The 12,156-nt window shown below is 47.3% G+C and overlaps 1 protein-coding gene across 1 annotated transcript; it reads left to right on the top strand.

Moving 5' to 3' along the window:
• Nucleotides 1–3,158: 3,158 nt before the first annotated feature.
• Ensa (endosulfine alpha) lies at nucleotides 3,159–11,747 on the top strand. The gene is made up of 4 exons (XM_050124661.1): nucleotides 3,159–3,332; nucleotides 6,051–6,176; nucleotides 8,259–8,425; nucleotides 11,039–11,747. The coding sequence occupies exons 1-4, from the start codon at nucleotides 3,279–3,281 to the stop codon at nucleotides 11,052–11,054; spliced, it is 363 nt and encodes a 120-aa protein (XP_049980618.1). The 5' UTR covers nucleotides 3,159–3,278; the 3' UTR covers nucleotides 11,055–11,747.
• The last annotated feature ends 409 nt before the right edge of the window (nucleotides 11,748–12,156 follow it).

The raw sequence follows: 12,156 nt of genomic DNA, 5'->3' as shown, positions 1-12,156 counted from the left end.
CACATGCACAATTGTGGCCATTGATTCCCAGACCCTCTTTATTATTTTAAAATCTTTTCACTGGGCAGTACTGGTGCACGCCTTTGATCCCAGCACTTGGGAGGCAGAGGCAGGTGGATCTCTGTGATTTCGAGGCCACTCTGGTCTACATAGTGAGTTCCAGAACAGGCTTCAAAGCTACACAGATAAAGTTTTCTCAAAAAACCAGAAGAAAAAAAAAAGATTTATTTTGGCTAGTGGTAGTGGCACAAACCTATAATCCCAGAAGACTGATCTCTGTGGGTTTGAGACCAGCCTGTTCTACAAAGTGAGTTCCAGAACAGCCAGGGCTACACAGAGAAACCCTGTTTTTAAAAAGCTCTTAGCTACCACATTTCTAGGTTAGTCCTGATTATCTCTTTCCTAATGACGGCAGTAGACTCGGGCTAGACTGCCCATCTCTAGTGCCTTTCTGCCTAAATTTCTGAACATTTGTATTCACCACCACCAAACTAACCTCCTAAAGGTCAGTTCTACTTTTTTTTTTTTAAAGAATTTTTATGATGTATGGACAATGGTGCAAAGGTGTCAGATTGCCCTGGAACTGGATTTACAGTCACTTATGAGCTGTCATGTGGGTGCTGGGAATTGAACCCCCATCCTCTGTTAGAGCAGTCAATGCTCCTAACTGCCCAGCCATCTCTCCAGTCTCCAGTTCTGCTTCCCATTTAAGAAAACCTTTCACTGATTTGTCCTGGTATTTCTAAATGACCTTTGTCAGGAACACTTCTTTTAAGCTTACACTGCCTATGGGTCCTTTTAAAAAGTCCTATACAGCATCATAAACATTTCTATTATGCTTACCAGACTTTGCCTCATATAATAATCATCTGTGTGTTGTAGTATTTCTCAGATTGTCCCATGAGAAGTAAACCTAATGCTATGAGAAATGAACAGGTAGCTCCCAAGCCTATCTCACAAGAAGCTCCCCCCCCCAAAAAAAAATTATTGTGACAAACCTTTAATCTCAGCACTCAGAAGTCAGATGCAGGTTCAAAGTCAGCCTCTGTCTACAGAGTGAGTTACAGGCCAGCCAGAGCTACGCAGTGAGACCCAGCTTCAGAAAAAGAAAAAGTGGGGCTGGGTGGTGGTGGCACACATCTTTAATCCCAGCACTCGGGAGGCAGAAGCAGGTGGATCTCTGGAGTTTGAGGCCAGCTTGGTTTTCAGAGTTCCAGTACAGCCAAAGCTGAACAGAGAAACCCCTATCTGGGGGAAATGGGGAGGAACGAGAGTGGGGATGAATCTGGCAGTGTTCTTAGATAGACTGTTTCTGTTTTGGGAAATTTACACCACAAGAGAGCAGAAGGGTGTTACTATCAAGACAGGGTATGTTGCCATTATTCCTTGTTGGTTTTTTGTTTGTTTGTTTGTTTTTCTTCTTCTGTTTTGGGGCAGGGTCTGGCTTTGAATTTAGACACAGTTCAAAACTTCCTGTCTATGTCTCTCAAGTACAAGAATCACAGGTGTGGCCTAATGCCGAGCTCTTAGTGTAAACTTTGCAGTTCCGATGAAACGTATCCTGGCAGTTGGGAGCCAAGGAAGACCACGAAGTCACCAGGGAGAGGTTTCCCCCACGTTTCCAAAGCTCTGCTCTACTCCTTTTGGGCGTCTCGGCTTCACTACACTCCTACAAAAGAAGGTCACCGCCCAAACCTCATTAAAGAGATTCGTCGGGAAGGAAGAACCCAGGAGGGTGGCTGCCTCTTGGATGGAGTGACAGCAAACTGAACAGGATACAGAGTTTATATAGAATTCCTTGCGGCGCAGTGGAGCTTTCCAGGGTGGTTTGGGATTACTGTTGCGCTTAGGGATTGGTGGTAGTCGATGCTCAGGGTTTGTGGGACCTCAATCCCTGTTCCCAAGTCGGGGTCAGGGTGTTTTTCCTTGGCCCTTTCCACCCTACAGTTGGCCCAATTATTCAAAATATAAATATGCAATACTTTCTGACTAACACTCTTAGAAGACTTAATCTTGAAAATTAAAATGCTTTGAAGGACAGAGGCTGACTTATATGTGTATGTATTCCAATAAAAGTAATACAGTACTTTCTGACAGATGCTGAAGAGTTATTCCATATTTTTGGTTGTATTTGATTTTTAAAACAAGGTCACACTGTGTAGTCTCAAACTCCAGAGATCCTCCTGCTTCAGTGTCCTTTGTGCGGGTATTTACAGGCAAGAACCACCATACAGGTTAAGAACTATTGTTGAACTATGATTCTGTTAGTATGTGTTTAATATGTGCCAAATGTTTATCATGTACCTAGGGCTGCACTCCTAATTTCAAGAATTTATGTCTCCGTAGAATGACTTTTTTTTTTTTTGTTTTGGAGACAGGGTTTCTCTTTGTAACAGTATCCTGGAACTAACTCGCTTTGTAGACCAGGTTGGTCTCGAGCTCACATGCCTTTGGCCTCCCAAGTGCTGGGATTAAAGGCGTGCGCCACAGAATGACTCTTTTTTTTTTTTTTTTTTTTTTTTTTTGGCTTTTCGAGACAGGGTTTCTCTGTAGCTTTAGAGGTTGTCCTGGAACTAGCTCTTGTAGACCAGGCTGGCCTCGAACTCACAGAGATTCACCTACCTCTGCCTCCCGAGTGCTGGGATTAAAGGCGTGCGCCCGGCTCACAGAATGACTCTTAACAATTATAGGTGGAAGAAAAGCCATACAAGGCAGTCTTATACAAGCTAGCAGTCAGTCTCAGAAAACTGCTTAATAAAAACTGTCCTCCAATTTTTATTTCTGGACGTCGGAAACTTCCTTCGTAACATCCCTCAAAGCTTAATCCTTTGCACCAGTCCATGGTGGCCCTCCGGTTTGACGTTCGGAAGCCTGCCCCGGACCTGGCGAAGAAACTGAAGAAAGCGCCTGCCCACCCAAGAAGCAAAAATACCAAAGCTAGACGTCCTGCCCCTAGGCTCCCTGAAGGCTTCTAATTGGCTCTTGTGGCTTGCTCTCTTTCCCAATTGGTGTTCTAGCTTGCCTGTCGGCTCTGATTTTCTCCCCGCCTTCAACCAACGCTTATTGGCGTGTCGTTACGTCATTGCCCCATCAAGCCCACTCTCATTGGCTCTTCTAGGAGGGGGTGGGCTGAACGTCACGGGCTCGAGCCGCCATTTTGACCGAGCAACCATAGTTACAGGAGCCGAAGCAGCAGCTCAGGTTGTCCCCGTTTCCCCTCCCCCCTCCCTTTTCCGGCTGACTTTCCGGGCCCTGCATTTCACAGTCCCGGTCCTGCCATGTCCCAGAAACAAGAAGAGAACCCTGCGGAGGAGACCGGCGAGGAGAAGCAGGTGAGAATAAGGGGAACGGGGGTGGCCGCGCGGGCGGAATCCGCCCCCGCCGCCGCTGATTGGCCGCCTCTGCCTCAGGCTCCGCAGGGGTTGGCCACTGTTTCTGTCGCACAGGCTGCTTTTCGGCGCGGCCTTGGTGCCCCGATGTCGATTAGTCAAGTCGATTGTCATTTTGTGCGATCCGCTTTCTTATTGGCCAGTAAGCCTTCCTTTCAGCCTGGAGAAGCTGTTCTATAATAGGCCGAGCTGTGGCGTGGGCGGGTGTTTGGAAAGATGAGGCGAATGAAAGGGGGCTGGCTGGTGGTCCTGGGGCATAAATGAGCTGCGTGATTAGTAGAGATAAATAAGTGACCCAACCATCAGAGTGGAACTCAGTCTTCATCCACAGAAAGATATAGGTCAAGATGAAGACGTTTAAAATAAGCCAGAATTGGGGGAGGGGAGAAGAATAATGATACCTTGGCTAAGTTCAGGTGACAACTTCCTGAGGCCTGTTTTGATAGGGATTGTTTGTTGACCGTCAGTGACGTGCAGATCCCCTTGAGTTCCTCCGCAGTGGGATATCGTCCACCCACCATCGCATGATGAAAACACTAATGCCAAATAAACCCCTTCTTGGGCTCTATATTTGAGTTCTTAACATTTAACTAAAAGATTCATTAAATACACTTCGTGTTATATCAGTACCTGATTGTCAAGAGAAAAATCCACTAGCTGGACGGTGGTGGTGCATGCATTTAGCTCGGGAGGCAGAGGCAGGCAGGCAGATCTCTGAGCTCGAGGCCAGCCTGGTCTATAGAGCGAGTTCCAGGATACACAGAGAAACCCTGTCTGGAAAAACAAGAACAAGCTGGGTGGCACAAGCCTTTAATCCCAGCACTTGGGAGTCGGAGGCAGGCGGATCTCTGTGAGTTCAAGGCCAGCCTGGGCTACAAGAGCTAGTTCCAGGATAGGCTCCAAAGCTACAGAGAAACATTGTCTCAAAAAAAAAAAAAAAGAAAGAAAAAGAAAAAAAAAGAAAAAGAAAAAGAAAAGGAAAGAAAAAAAGGAAAACAAACAACCCAAACAAACTATCGAAGTGCAGCAGGGAAACTGGAACTATAAGTAAGTGGTAACTGTTGTTAGCATGGCCAGGCTTCTTGACCCAGTACCAAAAGAGAAAAAAGAAAGCAGCCATGTGTGGCACACCCAAAGGCCGATTCCAGCCCTCAAGAAGCTGTGGCAGAAGATTTCGGCAAGTTCCAGGTGGCTTGGGCATCAGAGTGAGACTCTGCCCCCCCCCCCAAAGTAATAAACAAATAGACGTGTCCACAAGAAGCAAGAGACGGTGGCACACATTTTAAATCCAGCACTAGGGACCAGAGACAGGAAAATCTGTGAGTTAAGGTCAGCCTGGTCTACATAGAGAGTTCCAGGCTAACCAGGAGTACATAGGAAGACTATGTTTTTAAACTGTCCTGTTTTTAAAATGAAGAGGAAGAAGAGATAGAGGTGAGAACCTCTGTAAACGCCTTGAGCTTTGATGTTTCTTTTCCCTAGACTTCCATCACCTACCCCAGTAGGGTAGGCGTTAATCTTTTTATTTATTTCTTTTTATAAGACTGATATATGAATACCATAGTGAAATTAGTTTCTTCTTTTCTTGAGGTTAAAACTAATGTCACATTAGCTGTTTACCTCTAGCCTGCCCACATTTATGGAAGTGGATTACTCAGGTGGATATCTTTGGAATAGACCACATGCCTAGCATCCTCCACAGTGAGGCCAGATGGCTTCTTAGAGTCTGAATGAGGGGGGAGCCTCTCAGAAGACTCAACTCTCCCACTTACCTGTTCTTGCTAAAAGGCCTGCCAGTTCCTTTTGTCTTTCCTGCTGTTGGTGCTGAATGAGCTCTATGAGTCAGGTGTCTCATTTAGATAGCCTTTAGCCTATTGCGCACAGGTCACTAGGGCAGCTCCTGGGTATAGAGTAAGAACTAGCTTGTCCTTTCCTTCACTATACACAGTTATTTTGAACCTTGGATTTGAACAAAGGTCTAACTTTAAGATCAGAGGAACTGGAAAGATGGCTCAGTAGTTATAAGCAGTTACTGTTTGTTTGTTTGAGACAGAGTTTCTCTGTGTAGCCCTGGCTGTTCTGGAACTCACTGTAGACCTAGCTAGCCTTGAGTTTAAAGATCCACATGCCTCTGCTTCCCAAGTGCTGGGACTGAAGGTGTGTGCCCTACTGCCTGGTTGTACCTGTTGCTCTGCAGAAGACCTGGGTGTGGTTCCCAGCATCCACATGGTGGCGGCTCACAACCATCTGTAGCTCCAGTTCTAGGAGATTTGATGCTCTCTTCTGAACCCTGAGGGCACCCAGGAATACATATAGTACACATACATACATATGTACAAAACACATACACATAAATCTGCCGGTGGTGGCACATACCTTTAATCCCAGCACTTGGGAGGCAGAGGCAGGTGGATCTCTGTTATAGTGGTCTGTAGTGGTCTATAGTGTGAGTTCCAGGACAACTAGCGCTACACAGAGAAACCCTGTTTCGAAAAACCAGAAAGAACTCTTTAAAACATACACATTCTAAAAAGAGCAGAGTGGAGATGGCGTGTTTACAAGCTGATAGAGCTGTAGGAAAAGGCAGAAAATACAAAGGTTGTCAGATACTAGAAGTCATTGTTTTTCAGTCCTTAATCTCATTTGGCTTGTTTTCTTCAGGACACACAGGAGAAAGAAGGTGTTCTCCCCGAGAGAGCTGAGGAGGCCAAGCTAAAGGCCAAATACCCAAGCCTAGGACAAAAGCCTGGGGGCTCCGACTTCCTCATGAAGAGACTCCAGAAAGGGGTATGGGGCGGCCTTGACCGCGATCCTTGCATGAAGTCTGTAGAGGTTCTGCTGCATGTTTTTCTGTGGTTGGTTATTGGGCAGTGTAGATAGGAGTTAGAAAGAGGAAAGCGGGTTATTGTGAATCCCTACAGTGATGTCAGTTCCCTTCTGGTCATAGGAAATGAAGGCTTAATGCTGGGCATTTGGGTGGGTGGTGGGTGGGCACTGCAGGAAGGGTGGCAGGGACTGGAAGGGCATCGTGTGCTCTGCTCATGCATCTGCCTAGGGGAGTGGTGGTGGAATAAGGGCTGTGCCCCTTTTAAGTCTTCAGGCAGATTTTACAACGATTCATTTCAGGAGATCCAAAAACCTTCACCTCGAGCAGTAGGTTTCTTTAGACTATTGACACCAGCACCAGACATTAACTGTACTCCCTCGAGAAACTTAGTTTAGCTGGAAGATTACCACAAATTCAAGAGCAGCTGAGTCTACATAGTAAGTTTTAGGACAACCTAGACTAAAATGAGACCCTGCCTTTAAAAAGAAAAGAAAAGAGAAAAAGAGGCTGGGCCAGCAGCTGGAGAGCAAGGGGGCTGCTGCTCTTCCAAAGGGCCAGAGCTGTTTCCAGCACCCACACCAGGCAGCAGACCATTGCCTATGACTTCAGCTCCAGGAGAATCTGACCCCTCTCTCGCTTCTGTGGACACACATGCATACATAAATGATTTAAAAAAAAAAAGCACACGCTTGGGCTGCAGAGATGGCTGAGTGGTTAAGAGCACTGGCTGTTCTTTCAGAGGACCTGGGTTTAATTCCCAGCAACCACAGTGTGACCCAAAACCATCTGTAGTGGGATCTGATACCCTCTTGTGGCATAAAGTTGTATATGCAGATAGACACTCATATACATAAAATAAATAAAACTTTAAAAAAAAAAAAAGTACATGCCTTTAATCCCAGCACTGGGGGAGCAGAGGTCGAGAGATCTCTGTGAGACTGAGGCCAGCCTGGCCTACAGAGTAAGTTGTAGGACATTGAAGCAACATAGTGAGACCCTGTCTTCAAGGAAAAAAAAAAAAGTAAATAAAATTATAAACAAAACAGACAGTTCTTTTTCACGTTCAGAATGATAAGAGATGTAGCCCCACAGGAAAGTGCTTGTGCAGCTTGGGTTCAACCTATAAGACCTCAAAAGTTTAAAAAAGAAACAACCAGAATGGCCTTCCCGTCTCCCTCTCAGTCGGGTGTCTGCAGACACAAGGATTAAGCTGGAGTGGGTGGATGGGGTCGGGAGGGAAGTGGCTTCCTACAGAGACTCCAGGGCCTCAGTCTTAGTCACAGCTGATGGCGTGGTGCTGATTTGCAGTTTAGCTCGCCTCAGGCAAGCCGGCGTGGGCAGGCTGTCTCACCAGGGAACACGTGTAGGAGTGGTGGGAGTCCGGAAGGCACACTGCCTCCTGACAAGCCAGTTCCTATTCCTGGTCCGAGAGTCATTTCTAACGCAGAGAGCTGGCTTCAGTGGTCTCTGGTGCTGGGAGCCCCAGATCAACCCTTCTTTGAATCTTACTCATTTGTTTTCAACCCCAAGGTATTGCTTTGTCACCTAGTAAGGTCCTCATTAAGCTGTTATGAATGGGCCCAGCTGTGGTGGCGCACGCCTTAATCCCAGCAGTAGGGAGGCGGATAGGCAGATCTCTGAGTTCGAGACCAGCCTGGTCTACAAGAGCTAGTTCCAGGACAGGCTCCAAAGTTACAGAGAAACCCTGTCTTGAAAAACCAAAAAAAAAAAAAAAAAAAGCTGTTATAAATGAAGCAAGTGGTTCTGATTGAACCATCCTATGCCAGGTAAGGTCCAAATTGTGTATGAGCCGTCACCCAGGTTCAGAGACAGAACCGTCCCTTAAACTGCAAAGGTGCAAGTTTCTTCTAGGACGAGGTCAAGACATGCTAGGAGATGTCAGAGCATGTGAGCGGTATGGACTGCACATGAGGAGCGTAGACAGCTGGGGTGCATGAGAGCCTGTGCTGATGCTGGAGTCGAGTCTGCCTTTGAAGAGCCCCAGAGCTTACATTTATCTGGACCTCCCTCCTGTCTCTTAGCAAAAGTACTTTGACTCAGGAGACTACAACATGGCCAAAGCGAAGATGAAGAACAAACAGCTGCCGAGCGCAGGGCCAGACAAGAACCTGGTGACCGGTGACCACATCCCCACCCCACAGGACCTGCCCCAGAGAAAGTCCTCGCTCGTCACCAGCAAGCTTGCGGGGTAACCTGGGCCCCTCTCTTCCCCTTCCTCACCCACTGGACTTCTATATATTATAGGCAGGGAATGGGCACCTAGTCAGAGCTCAGCTTGCCATCCAGGGAAGACATTCTGCTGGAGGCTTAGGTTGAAGAGGGATTCTGAGTTCATTTCTTTGGGTAAATTGAAACTTCTACACCCTTACTATAGCCCAGTAGAGACCCAGAAGTAGGAAAGACTAGGACCGGATAGCACTGCAGCTGTTCCTGTGCTGAGAAGCGTGGAAGATGGGAGTTCTCCTTTTGGAGAGGCTGAGTCTGGGAGCAGTGTGGCAGGTTCAGTGTCCCAAGGCTGCACTGACATGTTGGGAAAGGAGACGCTCTCTGTGCTTCTAAGTGTGTCGTCCCTTAGGCCTCTGTGCTTTGTGTTCCCATTGTGGGTGTTTAGGGAACCTTCAAAGAGGAGAAGGGATTTGCTTGCCTAAAACCACAGTGCCCACCTAACCTCTCTGTTGTGTCCCTCCAACAATTGCCCTGCTTCTCACGGAGTGGAAAGCTTGATCTTTTCTCTTTGAGCATGTAGCTTTGGAGCGTATGCTGGGAGAGTGGGAAGAGTGTAGGGTCGGAACACCCGGCTCCAGTGCTGCTCGTGCCCAGCAGCACTGGCGTATGAGCTTGGCTGGGTCATGTGGCCTCTGAGTCTGTTCCTCATCTCTGCAGAGCAGGAACCGTGTAGGCTAATTCTGACTGAAATCCTACACCTGCCCTAACTGCCGTCCATCCTAAAACCAACCGAGGCAGGCCCTTGCTAAGCCTCAGTTCTGTAAAGCTAGAAGTCCAGGGGAACAGGAGGGGTGCTATATGGGAAGAGAGAAAGTTTGAGATTTAAGGGCCACACCTTCAGACAAAGCCTTCTTGAGGGAGGAGGGGAGAGAGAGTAAGTCTGAAGAAGCCAGCCCTGGAAGTGTTTTGACTCTCCCATTTTCCTGGTCTACAGTTGACCCTAGCTGCTGCAAACCGCTCTGGCAGCAGACTGGATGGGCCTGAGGAAACACTCGTGCTTCAGGTGGAATCCGATGCTAGCTGTATGTTAGGCATGGAGGAAGAAGGGATGAACGGAGCTGGCCCCGAGGAGTTAGTGCTCCTGCCAGCTGGAGCATCTGGGCCTTAGCAGATGATTCACTGGTGGAGGCGGAGAATGGGGAGGGCGACAGCAGCCTGCCTTGCTGTGTCATCACTAGTTTGGCCTGGATCTTACTGAGTGCCACCTGCTCGCTAACAGCAGAGAGGACCTGAGTGAGAACTGCTCAAAAGAGCAGGAGGATGCAGTCTGTCTCCTTCACAGATTCCGGTGTGCCCGTAGAAGGTCTGACGAGTTTGTCGCTGTGTGTGTCGGGAAAGGGTCTAAACATGCTCTCCTGTTTGACTGCTCGGGTCTCTGACTGTCGTTCAGATTGGGTAGGAGTAGGTTGGTGAGGAAGGAGTGGAGAGAGCAGGACCCCTGGTCTCCCTGGCCCCCAAACTCCTTGACTCTCATTGTAATTGTATATAATTTTTGTGTTTTTTGCTCCATTTTCTCATGCTGTCATCCTTAATCTAAAGTCCATGTGGGAAGGGGACAATGCTGAGCATCACTGTATAGTTTCTTCAATGTCCCAGCCATGTTGTACATAGATATGTCATGTTATTATATATATAAATATATATATAATTTTGTACGTTTTCTTCATCTCCGATCTTCTCGAATTTTGTACCTTTTCCTCTTGTCTGAGCTGCCTTCTCTATTGGTCAGTTTTGTGTCTTCAAGGCTGCTGTTCATGGCAAGTCTGTTTTTAAGGAAGGGACAGGAGGAATAGGGAAATCACGCTAGCTTGTAAACCCAGCTCTTCAGAAAGCTGAGGCATGATTTGCTACTTCAAAGCTAGCCTGGGCTACAGAGTGAGTTCAAAGCTGGCCTTGAGTTAAAGATAACCCTGTCTCAAAATAAAAAGAAAAGAGAGGGCTAGAGAATATGGTTTAGATGTACGGTGCTCTCCTGTCGTGCAGGAGACCCTGGTTTCAGCCTCCAGTGATACGTACAGCAGCTAGTGGGTACACGCATGCACACACACACACTCCTGAACAGAGGTGGGGACAGAGATGGGGAAAAGACATTAAAATCAAAAGCAAACTATCAGTCTCTCTCTTCAGTGCTAAGGAAGCAAATAAGCTTCTCTTCTCAGGCTTGTTTCTTAGCAAGGAAGGGTCACTGCATTCGATTAAACCCAGGCTGTTTGGTCCCCTCCAAGCAAGTGTGTTCTGACCCTTGTATCGTCAGTCACCACCTCACCGCTGTGCTTCCTGCTCCCCTGCTGCCAGTGGCTGTGCCTGCAGGACTCCTGAGGCAGACATCTGTGTCTCCCCTTATGTCTCAAGAATTGTTTTTCTGTTTTCCATGAGTATATCAAAAAGGCAGAAACATCCTGTTTGTAAATAGGAAAAGACTTAATTTTTTTCAACTTCCTTATGATTAATATGCAGGCACATGTCAGGGAGAAGTCATGGGGTTGAGACTGGGATGGAATTCAAGAGGTTTTCCCCTTTTACTTGACAGTGTTTTTTTTGTTTGTTTTTTGTTTCTTTTTCTGTTCATCCACAGTGGCCAAGTTGAATGATGCTGCCTGGGGCTCCACCAGATCGTGAGACGCTGCCCACTTGGGGTCCTGTGCTGGCTCCTGCCCCTTCCTGCTTTTGCAGCCAGGGGTCAGGAGGTGGCCCAGGTGCAGGCTAGAGAGGCAGAGATCCCTGCCCACTGGTGTCCAGCGCATGGAGCCCCTTGGGCTGAGCACCAAGACCTTGGACTTTTTTTTGTTTTACATTTTTTTCCAAATAACAGTTGGGAAAAATTTCGTTGAAATCCCAAGGGTGGGGTTAAGGGGGTGGAGTGGAAGCTGTGGGGGGAAATGAGCTAGGGTTTGTAGCTGATGAAAAAGACAATTTCCTACCGTTCTTCTTAAGCACAGGTTTGGGATGGTTCTAAGTGAAGGGGTTGTCAGCAGACTAATGGTAAGGGCTTCTCGAGGTCAGCTCTGAAGAGAGATGCATTGTTTAATGTGGCTAGTGACCTGGAGTCAGAGAAAAGGAATTGTGTACTGTAATTTCTCTGGTTCTGAAGAGCAACCGAGGAGTCAGTGTTACTTGTTCCTTTAAAAAAAGTGTTGTCCTTGAGGCAGGTTTGCTATGGGAGAAGGGCAGTGAGTGGGGAGCCCCACAGAGCCCTGGGGAATTTTTTCAGTATTTGAAATAAAACGAGAACAACAAAAAACACCCATGGAAAAAACCAAACCCAGAAATACTCTGAAGCAGTTGGTGTGTTTTATTGGGGTTTGGGAGGGTGAAAATGTGATTGAGGGGGAGATCGGTGTGGTCCCTGAGTTTGCAAGAAGCACAGGGCTCTCGGGGTAGACAGTCTGACCTCCTGACTCACTAGGGAGAGAGCAGAATTGGTGTGCACAGGTAAGGCTAGCCACCACCCTATAAAGCGAGGGCTTCAGAGTTCTAATGAAATGGGGTACCAACACCCAAAGCTTAGTCCAGACTCAGCAAAAACGGGGCCCTGTTCTTCCTGTTCCCTTCAGTTTCTATTCCTGAGTTCCATGTCTGTGTGGGAGAAATGTGAGTTCTTGGTAATAAGCAAAAGAAGCTTGCCTTTCTGTTTCTGGCCGGCAGAAAGCGAGTGACTTATCCCCACATGATATCCTACCCTGCCTTCTTGAA

The sequence above is a fragment of the Alexandromys fortis genome, unplaced genomic scaffold (assembly GCF_014885135.2).
Source record: "Alexandromys fortis isolate MF-2015 unplaced genomic scaffold, M_Fortis_MF-2015_v1.1 scaffold_218, whole genome shotgun sequence".
NCBI lineage: Eukaryota > Metazoa > Chordata > Mammalia > Rodentia > Cricetidae > Alexandromys > Alexandromys fortis.
This window is presented reverse-complemented; position numbering and strand designations above follow the sequence as displayed.